Raw genomic sequence first — 12555 nt, 5'->3', positions numbered from 1 at the left:
CAGGCCCGGGTTGTGGGCTCGATCCCCAGGGTGGGGCGTGCAGGAGGCAGCTGATCCGTGATTCTCTCTCATCATTGATGTTTCTCTCTCTCTTTCTCTCTCCCTTCCTCTCTGAAATCAATTCAAAAATAACAACAAAGAACAAGATGGTGATTCATTTTCTCACACATTAAAGAAACTCACGGGCCGAAACCAGTTTGACTCAGTGGATAGAGCGTCGGCCTGCGGACTGAAGGGTCCCAGGTTCGATTCGGGTCAAGGGCATGTACCTTGGTTGCGGGCACATCCCCAGTGGGGAGTGTGCAGGAAGCAGCTGATCGATGTTTCTCTCTCATCGATGTTTCTAACTCTCTATCCCTCTCTGTAAAAACTCAATAAAATAAAAAAAGAAAAAGAAAAAGAAACTCACGGGCAGACAGTCCTGGGCTGGTGTGGCGCTTCCATGTTGCCACGGATGCCTCGGGCTCCTTTCGGCTCCACCATCCTCAGTGTGCGACTTCCGTCCTTGAGATTGCCTCCGGGTCACAAAATGGTTGCTGGAGCTACAGCCATCACACCTATTTTCCAGAAAATGTACGTGGTTGGAGCCTCAGGAGGATCCTCCCTGCTTTAAAGCCCTTTCCTAGAAGCCTCCTTCAATACTTCCAACATTTCACTGGCCATTCCATCTGCAAGACAGGCTGGGAACTGGATGGGGCTTTTTAAAAAATATATATATATATTTTTTATTGATTTCAAAGAGGATGGGAGATGGGGGGAGAGAGACAGAAACATCACTGATGAGAGAGAATCATCGATCGGCTGCCTCCTGCACGCCCCACACTGGGGATGGAGCCTGCAACCCGGGCACGTGCCCTGACCGGGAATTGAATCTCGACCTCCTGGTTCATAGGTCGATGCTCAACCCCTGAGCCACTGTGGCCGGGTGGAACTGTGGGCTTTTAGCTGGGCATGTAACCCTCCACAATACAGACTCCTGTTTTTAAGGAAGAGAGAAGAGAGGCTGTAACACATGCTGTGTGGACAACTACAGGTCCCTGCCACTCTTGTCAACATTCTACTGGCCCTGTTCCCTAGGTCTAAGCACCATCTCTCTCTTCAGCTGGTGAAGGGTCGAGCTGAGACTCCAAAACCCAGGAATGACTCCCCAGCCCAGCATCCTAACCATTAAGCTACACTCCCTCCCTGTACGAAACGGAGGCCCAGTGGGAGGATGCAGTTGGTCTCCCCCTGGTGAGTGGGGCTGACAGACAAGGCCCCTGGGCCACAGAGCCTGGATCCCAGGTCGACCCACTGAAGAACCACGGGCCCCAGCAAGCCAGGCCGAAGGCCCCCACTTTCCAGAATTTATGCTCTGACATCCCACGGTCAGACTAAGGCCCAGGCTCTGCAGCTAGCCCAGACCAAGAGGAAAAAGCACGGAGGCCGGCCAAAACCGGTTTGGCTCAGTGGATAGAGCGTCGGCCTGCGGACTGAAAGGTCCCGGGTTCGATTCCGGTCAAGGGCATGTACCTTGGTTGTGGGCACATCCTCAGTAGGGGGTGTGCAGGAGGCGGCTGATGGATGTTTCTCTCTCATCGATGTTTCTAACTCTCTATCCCTCTCCCTTCTTCTCTGTAAAAAAATCAATAAAATATATTTAAAAAAAGAAAAGAAAAGAAAAAGCACGCAGGCCTCGGTGCTGGGTGGACTCCCATTATTCACCAAATCCTTTCACAGGAAATCCCTCTGGATTGGCTCCAATGGGTGAGGTGAGGGTAGGATGGGCGAGGAAGGAATAATTCTGGGTGTTTATTTTTTTAAATATATTTTTATTGATTCCAGAGAGGAAGGGAGCAGGATAGAGACAGAAACATCAATGATGAGAGAGAATCATGGAGCGGCTGCCTCCTGCACGCCCCACATTGGCAATCAAGCCCACAACCCGGGCAGGTACCCTGACCGGGAATCGAACCGTGATCTCCTGGTTCATAGGTCGATGCTCAACCACTGAGCCACGCCGGCTGGGCAGTACTGGGTGTTTAGAACCTTCCTGGAGGTCACAAGGGTACTTTACCATTCCAAATGCAGCCGGCTGTTGGGCCAAAACTGAAAACATTCCAGCGTTGTATCAATAAGAAACCGATTTACTTGCGTTTGCCATTATTTCAACCTCCAAAGTGCAGGACGCCCTGGCAGGGTGGCTCAGTCGTTTGGAGTATCATCTCCTACACCAAAAGGTTTTGGGTTCAATTCCCAGTCAGGACACATACCCGGGTTTTGGGTTTGATCACCAGTCGTGGGTGCGGGAGGCAACCGATCAATGTTTCTCAATCAATCTCTCTCCCTTCTTCTCTGTAAAAATCAATAAGAACATATCCTCGGGCCGAAACCGGTCTGGCTCAGTGGATAGAGCGTCGGCCTTCGGACTGGAAGGTCCCAGGTTCGATTCCAGCCAAGGGCATGTACCTTGGTTGTAGGCACATCCCCGGTGGGGTGTGTGCAGGAGGCAGCTGATCGATGTTTCTCTCTCATCGACGTTTCTAGCTCTCTATCCCTCTCCCTTCCTCCCTGTAAAAATCAATAAAATATATTAAAAAAAAAAAAAAGAACATATTCTCGGGCGAAGATTAAAAAAAAAAAAAAGAAGTGACTGAATGTTTTCTGAGTCTACTCTGCCCGCAGGAAAAAGTGCTTTGGTATTTTTTTAACGTGGGTTTAAGCCCTTTTAAGTCATGAAATGTTGCATAACCAACTGCTTCTTTCCAAAGAAAGCATGTTTAAAATCAGGCATGGTTAACCGATTCCATCTTCTTTTTGCGTTACGGATAAAGTTCCCTCTCCTCATTCCTAGCAGCTACAATAAACCAAACAACAGCTGCCCTGACCTATGTTATTCCAGGTCAGTTATTGCTTCATCATCATGTTACAGTGGTTACATGAGCATCTTTTCTCCAACATATTTTAATTCTTTTTAAAAAAATATATTTTTTATTGATTTTTTACAGAGAGGAAGGGAGAGGGATAGAGAATTAGAAACATCGATGAGAGAGAAACATCGATCAGCTGCCTCCTGCACACTCCCCGACTGGGGATGTGCCCGCAACCAAGGTACATGCCCTTGACCGGAATCGAACCTGGGACCCTTCAGTCCGCAGGCCGACGCTCTATCCACTGAGCCACACCGGTTAGGGCTCCAACATATTTTAAAATAAGTTCTGAGGAGGCCCAACCGGCATGGCTCAGTGGTTGAGGGTCAACCTATGAACCAGGAGGTCAGGGTTCGATTCCGGTCAGGGCACATGCCCCGGTTGTGGGCTCCATCCCCAGTGGGGAGCGTGCAGGAGGCAGCCGATCGATGATTCTCTCTCATCATTAATGTTTCCATCTCTCTCTCTTCCTCTCCCTTCCTCTCTGAAATCAATAAAAATATATATGCATTTAAAAAATTATCTTCTGCGATGGAAACGGATGAACACTGAAATCAACTATGACCAACTGTGAGTGAGCTACATATGTCCGAACATGGAATGCTCTAATACACGCTGCTGAGTGAAAAAAGAACAAGTTTCAGGCTGGCATGGGCAAAAGGGCCATGGTACCGCCTTTATACTGTGTGTGACTTCTGAGGACATATGTTGACTGATGTGAATGCAACCCTTTACCAATAGCTGTTCCCGTTTGGGGCGGGGGGAGGGTTACAGGGGCTCCAGCTTTCTCTCTCATGTTTCCATTTCTTTCTTTTCTAAAAAAATATATTTTATTGATTTTTTTACAGAGAGGAAGAGAGAGGGACAGAGAGTCAGAAACATCGATGAGAGAGAAACATCCATCAGCTGCCTCCTGCACACCCCGTACTGGGGATGTGCCCGCAACCAAGCTACATGCCCCTGACCGGAATCAAACCTGGGACCCTTCAGTCCACAGGCTGACGCTTTATCCACTGAGCCAAACCAGTTTCGGCTAAAAGTTAATTTTTAAAAACAGCCACAAAATACTAGAAAGCCATTTACTTATTTCCTTTTAAAATGTATTTTTATTGATTTCAGAGAGGAAGGGAGAAAAAGAGAAAGAAACATCAGTGATGAGAGAATCATTGATCAGCTGCCTCCTGTACACCCCCACTGGGGATGGAGCCCACAACCCGGGCACGTGCCCTTGACCGGAATCGAACCCGGGACCCTTCAGTCCACAGGCCGATGCTCTATCCACTGAGCCACACCGGCTAGGGAAAGCCATTTACTTCTTCAGGCTGGTATGGGTTAATCTACTCCTGACTCCCAGGGAGCATCTCGGGAAGTCCCACTGCCAGGCCTGTGCTTATGCTGTTCCCACATCCAGAATGCCCTCTCTCTGCCCTGACCGGTTTGGCTCAGTGGATAGAGCGTCGGCCTGCGGACTGAAGGGTCCCAGGTTCAATTCCGGTCGAGGGCATGTACCTTGGTTGCGGGCACATCCCCAGTGGGAGGTGTGCAGGAGGCAGCTGGTCGATGTTTCTCTCTCATCGATGTTTCTAACTCTCTATCCCTCTCCCTTCCTCTCTGTAAAAAATCAATAAAATATATTTAAAAAAAAACAAAACAAAACAGAATGCCCTCTCTCTGCCTCTCTCCCTCCCCTAGAACCAGGCATGGCTCAAGGCCCAGCTGTGACCTCTCACCTCTGTAACCAGAGCGCTAGTCTCTGGCCCTGATGAGGCCCTTAGCCTCCAAGTCTGCCCTTTCTAAGAAAGATCACCAAGGACACCCGGCCGGCGTGGCTCCGTGGTTGAATGTCAACCTATGAACCAGGAGGCCATGGTTCGATTCTAGGCCAGGGCACATGCCTGGGTTGCGGTCTCCATCCCCAGTGTGGGGCGTGCAGGAGGCAGATGATCAATGATTCTCTCATCATTGATGTTTCTATCTCTCTCCCTCTCCCTTCCTCTCTGAAATCAATAAAAGTATCTATATTTTTTAAATCACAAAGGACATCGACACCTCCTTTAAACTGTAACTGTTGCTGAGCGGTGAGAGGTTTTCCTTTATAAACTTTACTATGTCCAAGTTTATATTATGAGACTGTAACAGTCCTGTGAGTAGATATATAATTATTATTCCTTGTTTTATGGAGCAGAAGGCTCAGACTTGTTAAGGGCTTTGCCCAAGGGCACACAGCCAGTTAGTGGTGAGCCTACTAATTATTTAATAGCCTCTCCCACAAAACTAAAATCTCATGAGGGGCCCTAGCTGGTTTGGCTCAGTGGATAGAACATCAGCCTGCGGACTGAAAGGGTCCCGGGTTCAATTCCGGTCAAGGGCACATGTCAGGGTTACCGACTCCATCCCCAGTGGGGGGCGTGCAGGAGGCAGCCAATCAATGATCCCCTCCCTCATCACTGATGTTTCTATCTCTCCCTCTCTGAAATCAATAAAAATATATTTTAAAAATAGCCGAAACCGGTTTGGCTCAGTGGATAGAGCGTCAGCCTGCGGACTGAAGGGTCCCGGGTTCGATTCCGGTCAAGGGCATGTACCTTGGTTGCGGGCACATCCCCAGTACGGAGTGTGCAGGAGGCAGCCGGTCGATGTTTCTAACTATCTCCCTTCCTCTCTGTAAAAAAATCAATAAAATATATTAAAAAAATAAAATAAAAAATAAATCTACCTTTGTTTAAAAAAAAAAAAAAACACTAAAAAATAAACTCTCATGTGGGCAGAGAACACGCCCAGCTTGCTCACCCTGGCGTGCCTGCCATTTACCAGCTGCTCAATAAACATGAATTAAGTGAATAATGCCCACGAGCATCCTGAAATGTAAGTACCCCAGTGCCAAGTGCACACTAAGTGGCTCTGTGGATGGTTCCCCCGAGGCCCCCGGCAGCCATCCCGGCTGGTGTGTGGCGTCATTGCTGAGAACGAGGAAACTTGAGCCTCAGAGGAGCGAAGTCACTTGTCCCAAGTCACACAGCAAATAGAGAGGGTCTGGCCGGGCAGGCCTGGGAGGCCCTCTGCACCCCATTCATTCTCCTTCTCCAGGCTCCTCTCTTGTTTTTCTTTATTTTATTTATTTATTTTTATTAAGGTATTGTATGTGTACATATCTTACCATTGTGTGTACATATCTTACCATTGTCTTGTTTTTTTCTTTTCTTTTTTAAATTGATTTCAAAGAGGAAGGGAGAGAGGGAGAGAGAGAGAGAGAGAAACATCAAGGATGAGAGAGAATCATTGATCGGCTGCCTCCTGCACGCCCCTCACCAGGGACCAAGCCTGCAACCCGGCCATGCGCCCTTGACCAGAATCGAACCCGGGACGACGCTCTATCCGCTGAGCCAAAATGGCTAGGGCTCCCCTGTTGTCTTTCTGGACCAGAAATGAGCTGTGGGCAGTGAGAGGCCTTTCTCGGTGTCACTCAGCAAATCAGCAAGTGCAGGCTCCAAGGAACCCAGGAAAGGCCCACCTGCACGCCCCCCCCCCCCCGCCCCCGCCCCATCACTGCTGGCAGGTCCCTCGGGCCTTGTCCTGGGCACCCTTGTAGGCTCTGGGAGCAAGTTCCTGGGCACAGCGCGCTCCCCACCCGGGACTGGTGATGAGAGAGGCGCAGGGGTCCCCGAGTCCCTTGAGAGGCAGCTTGGGCGCCGGGAGACAGAGGCGATGGCACTGCCCACCGCTGCTGCCGGGCTCCTGGGCACTCACCCTGCGCAGCGGAGTGGACGGGGCGGGCGGGAGGAAGCCCGGTGAGCAGCTTCGCAGCTCCATCCAGATGCGAATTGTCCCTCCCACACTTCCCGGGCTGCAGGGGCCTCCATTAGAGCCCCCCGAGGAGTCAGAATCCACACCTCCGCAAATGGGCCCGCTTTCCCAGGGGCCCCCCCTGCCCAGACCTTCCCTGGGCTCTGTGGGTTTTGACACCTCGCTGCAACCTGGCGGGAGGCCACCTCGCACCTTCGGTCCGGATAAAAAGCTCAGGCCCCCGAGGTGGCCGGCCAAAGCCTCGCGGAGCCCGCGGCCCCGGCCATGGCCCAGTCCCCGCCTCTGCAGACCCTCGACCCCTGGATCTTACCCCAGGGCTGGGGTTGGGCCGGGCACCCGGACTCCACGTCCCCTGCCTCTTCCTCCTCGGACTCGTCGGGCTCGTGCCCCTGCGACGGCGCCCGCGGCCCCTCGCAGCCCGCGCCCCCCGCCCGCGGCGCGCGAACCCCGCAGGCCGCCCCGACGGCGCCCGGACGCGCGCGCCCCGCCCCGGCCGGCGGGCAGCGGCAGAGCGCCAGCGAGCGCGAGAAGCTGCGCATGCGCACGCTCGCCCGCGCGCTGCACGAGCTGCGCCGCTTCCTGCCGCCGTCCGTGGCGCCCGCCGGCCAGAGCCTCACCAAGATCGAGACGCTGCGCCTGGCCATCCGCTACATCGGCCACCTGTCGGCCGTGCTGGGCCTCAGCGAGGACAGCCTGCGGCGCCGGCGCCCGCGGCGCAGCGACGACGAGACGCCCCCTCGGGGCTGCCCGCTCTGCCCCGACGGCGGCCCCGCGCAGGCGCAGACGCCGACGCCAGCGCGCGGCCAGATCCTGGGCTCCGCCGCCCCCGCTGCGGGGTCTTGGGGGTCCCCGCCTGCCTGTCTAGGAGTCCCAGCAGCGCCCGAATGCTTGGGGAGCAGGACCCCCGACGTGGGTCCTTGGGTCTCACCCCCTTACTGCTCCGGGACGCGGTCGCTTCCGCAAGTGTCCCAGCGTAGGGCCCCCGATGCGGCCCTTTGGACGCCGCCCGAAGGCGGTTCCGGAACGCAGACACCCGGAGAGCCCGGGACCCCGGCCGTGCCCTGGGCGCCGCCCTCCGCCGCCCCGGAGCCCGCTGCAGTGTACCAGGTACCGTGCCCAGGCTGCAGTTGGAAATGGACGGGGTGGGTAGGCGCTGGTCTGCAATAGATCCCATACTATGTAGGTCCCGATTATCCAATCCCACCCTGGTTAGGGGTGGAGAGAAGCTGAAGGGGAGATGGAGAGGGCGCTGACCCCTTGGGGAAAGAGATGGGACCCTCGCAGTTAAGGCCACCAACACCTAGAAGTCCTCACACCCCGCGGAAGAGGGAGGAGCCTTCAGATTTGCTCCTTCCACCCTGACTTCTGGAGGTGGCAGGAGCCGTGTACCAAAGTGCTCCATTCAGGGCTGGGAGGACGAGGGGAAGCCCCGCAGCTCCAGGATGAGGGGCTGTCTGATGGATGGGCTTTGAGCTGGTGACTTTCATGTTTCCTTCCAGCTTCATTCATTCATGAGGCCTATGAACAGTGGTCCATAACATAGCATATCAATAACCAAAATGTATATTACTGTGCATGAATTGACTCATTCTGCCCTGCATCTAGCCCTATGAAGTAGGTATTATCATCATCCCAATTTACAGATGGGAAAACTGAGAGTAGAAGAGGTTATCTGTGTTCTTGGAGCTGGTGAATAGCAGAGCTGGGGTTTGAACCCTGGCAGTGTACCCGCAGAGCGGACACTCCTAACCACTTTGCTTTCCCTGCATTCTGGATGCCAGGGCTGTTCGGAAGCTGCCTGCCGCGCTCGGAGGAGCATCTAGGTTCGAGGTCTCGGCCATAGTGGCCCACTAACCAGCTGCTCTTGTCTCTCTTGCAGGGTATCTGTGTGTCTCCGGAGTCCTATCTGTTGCCAGAAACCCCACCCCTCCTGCCGGGCCCAGCATGCCAGAGACTGCAGCCTCAGACCCAATGGGGATACTGGAGCCACAGTGCAGAGGTGCTCCCCAGCTCGGAGCACCAGGGACCAGGCCCCACCTTCCATTTCAGCGATGACAGCCCTCTCCAGAGCTCAGGCCTGCAGCTCAGTGGCTGCCCTGAACTTTGGCAAGAAGACTTGGAGGGGGCCCACCTGAGCATCTTCTATTAATGGCCTTGCCTGTCCCCTTTTCAGCTAGGAATGAAGCCTGTAAGTGTGGGCGCCCTCATGGGCGAGGCCAGTGGTTTTCAAACTTTCCTTTAGCCTTTTCCAAGTGATGCCTTTCACGGAAGCAGTGTTTGGTGGCCTCCCTGGCTGGCGTGGGGGCTGGGGCAGTGCCCTCTGCTCCTAGGCACCCCCCAAAATGATCAGTGCCCTGAAGAGCACAGCCTGAGCTGCAGAAACACGGGGGCTGCGTGACCACCAAGTTGGCAGGGCTGGGACTGATGGGATGGATTGGGGGAGTGGGGTGGGCTGAGGGCAGACCCCTATATACCGTGTGTTTAAAAAAACACAACACAGCCCTAGCCGGTGTGGCTCAGCGCATAGAGTGTCGGCCTGTGGACCAAAGGGTCCTGGGTTCGATTCCAGTCCAGGGCACGTATCTCAGTTTCAGGCTCCTCTCTGGCCCTAGTCAGTGCGCATGCAGGAGGCAGCCAATCTGTATCGTTCTCTCCCATCAACATTTCTGTCTTTCTCTCTCTCAAAAAATGTCAATGGAAAAACTATCCTCGGGTGAGGACTAAAATGTAAATAAATTTTTTTTAAAAAAAACAAACTGCTTTGTTCTGTGATTTTATGGCCTCCAGGAAAGGGGAAATGTTCCCATCCCCCGGGGAACCAGTCATGCCCTCCCAATGGTGATGTGGGCCCTCCCTTGCCAATCTGACCACGCTTATTGCGCAAGGTCTCTACCTGGCCGGCTGTGCAAGGTGGCAGAGCGGGTTGCCCCGTAGACCTGTTCACTTGCACCAGGCCAGCGCCCCGCCCCCTTCATTCCTGCTGACCCGTAGGGCTCGTCCACAAGGATGTGAAACTGTTTTCAAAGGATGCCTGTGAGTGGGCCCCAGGGACCAGGCTAGTGTATTAGTGGGGCTCGGGTTGCCCTAACAATACCACAAATTGAGAAGCTGAACAACCAAAATTTGTTTTCTCAGAGAGGCTGGAAGTCCAAGATCAAGGTGTCGGCAGGTTTGATTTCTTTGAGGCCTCCCTCCGTGGCTTGCAGACGGCCACCTTTTTCTCACTGTGTCCTCATGTAGTCACCCCTTGGTCTGTGTGTCTGTCTCAATCTCTTCCTCTTAAGGTCACCAGTCATAGGGGATTGGGGCCCACTCATCTGACCTCATTTTACCTTCATTACCTCTTTACAAGCTCTGTGAACCCCAAGCTGGGTGTGGATGTCAAGGCCCTGACTCCCCACGCAGTGCTCTCTCCTTTCCAGGGAAACCCAAGGTCCTGGCTCCAGTCTCAGGGCATCTGCACCGAAGGCAGAACTGAACACCTGCCCGTCTCCTTCCTTTGGCTCCCACCCATCTGCGCTTCATCTTAAAGGGACAGACAGAGGTATCCCTGGCCCAGTCAGTCACCCATGGCCGCTCCCCACAGCTCTGAAGCCCTGCCAGGGCTGGCGGAGAGCCCAAGGGAGGCCCTGGCCTTTACCAGCAGCAGCCAGAGCGGCGTGTCTTCTAGAACTTGGCAGCTCTACTTTCCCAGGCCCCCTCGAGAGGTGTTCCCCTAGGAGATGCCAAGGCAGAGGCAAGAGGCCGCCACCACCCCGGCTGGAGTTGCCCGAGAGGCGTCCTAGATGCTGCTGGAGTCGGGGAGCAGGGCCCCGGGGGGGATTGGGCTAATCCCACCCCTGTCCTCACCCTCTGGGAGGGGAGGCTCTTGGGAATAGCAGCCCCCTGCCCCCATCCGTCTGGCCCGTGGCTCCGTCCCAGGCATGCTGCCCTTGGCGGTACCTCTCTGCTAAGTGACTGGCAGGGGAGGAGAGGTGCCGATGGCAGTGCCCAGCCTGGGGTGACTGGTCTACCCGCACCTTCCCGGGGATCCCGGTCACCATCTGTGCGGCTGGACATTGGCTGCGTGCCTCATCTCGGCCTTTCGGTGACCCCGCAGTGTAGAGAAGGACGTGCCTCCCGGATGGTGGGGAGGTGGGAGGGGACACTGTACCCCAGCTGCTTCCTGTGGATCCTCAGATCCTGCCTTCCCCGGGGGCCTTGAGCCCTAGACAGACGGGGAGTGCGCAGTCTGGGTCCTAGGGGGCTCCCGCTCTGGGTGTGACCTTGAGCAAGGTTCTGCAGGCAGGTCTCGCTCTGTCCTTGCTGCAGCCCGGGAACCGGTTTCCTCCAGCCTTGTGAATGCCGGTGAAGTGAGTTGTCAGGTGGCCCTGGCCGAGCATGTGAGGTGTGGCTGTCATAGACCCTGCCTCAACGTCACTCGCTCATGCAGGGGCAGGGAAACCGGTCTAGGGCCTCCTTCTAGCTCCACTGAGTTGTGCCTTCACCTCCCTGAGCCTCTTTCCTTATCAGCAAAACCTAGATACAGACTGTGCTTATCTCCTCCTGGGACTGTTGGGAACCAAATGAGAGAATGCGCATAAGCGCCGAGCTCAGTGCCAGGCACAGAGACTAGGATCCTTGCTGACTCTTCTCCCTGGAGGCCAGCTCTCCCCCAGGGACACGAGATGGCGGGGCTGACCCCTCCCCCAACAGGGCCCTGAGCTCTGGTCCCCAAAGGTCAAGTGCCAGCCGCTGCTGCTGGGCGCTGGCGACAGGAAGGGCTGGCCCAGAGGGGACCTGGTTAGTGGAGGGACCCCACCCCACCCCGGCTGGCCCCGCCCCACCCTTTGATGTGCAGGCACCAGTGGAGCACAGGGGAGCCTGTGAGGGGAGAGGGCCTTGAACCCAGAGACGGGGCTAGGACCATAATGACAGTGGCTTCTTCTTACCTGTCAGGCCCAGTGGTCAGTACACAGACTCCCTCCATCCACATACCAGCCCTAGAGTCAGTCTTCATTGCGCAGACGGAACCCAAGTCCAGGGTTTTTGGTCACTTGTCCAGGACACGGGGGCTGACATATTGGAAACCTCTGGCCTCCCAGGCCCCAGCAGCTGGAGCTCTGCAGGCCTTCGGTCTGTGACTCCCTCTCCGCCTCCCACCAGCCCCGCATGCTCAGCTGGGCCTTGTGGGGCTGAGGCCCCGGGGAGCTTCCCACCACCTAGCTCAGTGCTCCCCAACCTTCTTTGGCCACGCCCCACCTAAGCATCTCTAACATCCTGATGCCACCCCCCACCCCCTGTGACATACAATTCTTTTTTTTTATTTTTATTGATTTTTTACAGAGAGGAAGAGAGAGGGATAGACAGTTAGAAACATCGATGATAGAGATACATCGATCAGCTGCCTCCTGCACACCCCCTACTGGGGATGTGCCCGCAACCAAGGTACATGCCCTTGACCGGAATCGAACCTGGGACCCTTCAGTCCGCAGGCCGACGCTCTATCCACTGAGCCAAACCGGTTTCGGCTACAATTCTTATTATTCAAAAAGTGAGCTCCTATTCACGTGGAGGAAGCCTCAAAGGCCATGAACTTGGTCTAAACAAACTTCCAAATAACATGGAATCCATGAAAGAGAAAGATAAAAGAACGAAAGGACACGCCGAAACCGGTTTGGCTCAGTGGATAGAGCGTTGGCCTTTGGACTGGAAGGTCCCAGGTTCGATTCCGGTCAAGGGCATGTACCTTGGTTGTGGGCACATCCCCAGTGGGGGGTGTGCAGGAGGCAGCTGGTCGATGTTTCTCTCTCATCGATGTTTCTAACTCTCTATCCCTCTCCCTTCCTCCCTGTAAAAATCA

The 12555-nt window shown here is 54.8% G+C and overlaps 1 protein-coding gene across 1 annotated transcript; it reads left to right on the top strand.

Moving 5' to 3' along the window:
- The first annotated feature begins 6977 nt into the window (after positions 1-6977).
- MESP2 (mesoderm posterior bHLH transcription factor 2) lies at positions 6978-9420 on the top strand. The gene is made up of 2 exons (XM_054713290.1): positions 6978-7820; positions 8593-9420. Exons 1-2 carry the CDS (start codon positions 6978-6980, stop codon positions 8860-8862), a joined length of 1113 nt encoding a protein of 370 aa, XP_054569265.1. The 3' UTR covers positions 8863-9420.
- Positions 9421-12555: the final 3135 nt, after the last annotated feature.

The sequence above is a fragment of the Eptesicus fuscus genome, chromosome 25 (assembly GCF_027574615.1).
Source record: "Eptesicus fuscus isolate TK198812 chromosome 25, DD_ASM_mEF_20220401, whole genome shotgun sequence".
In the NCBI taxonomy this organism is placed as follows: Eukaryota; Metazoa; Chordata; class Mammalia; order Chiroptera; family Vespertilionidae; genus Eptesicus; species Eptesicus fuscus.
This window is presented reverse-complemented; position numbering and strand designations above follow the sequence as displayed.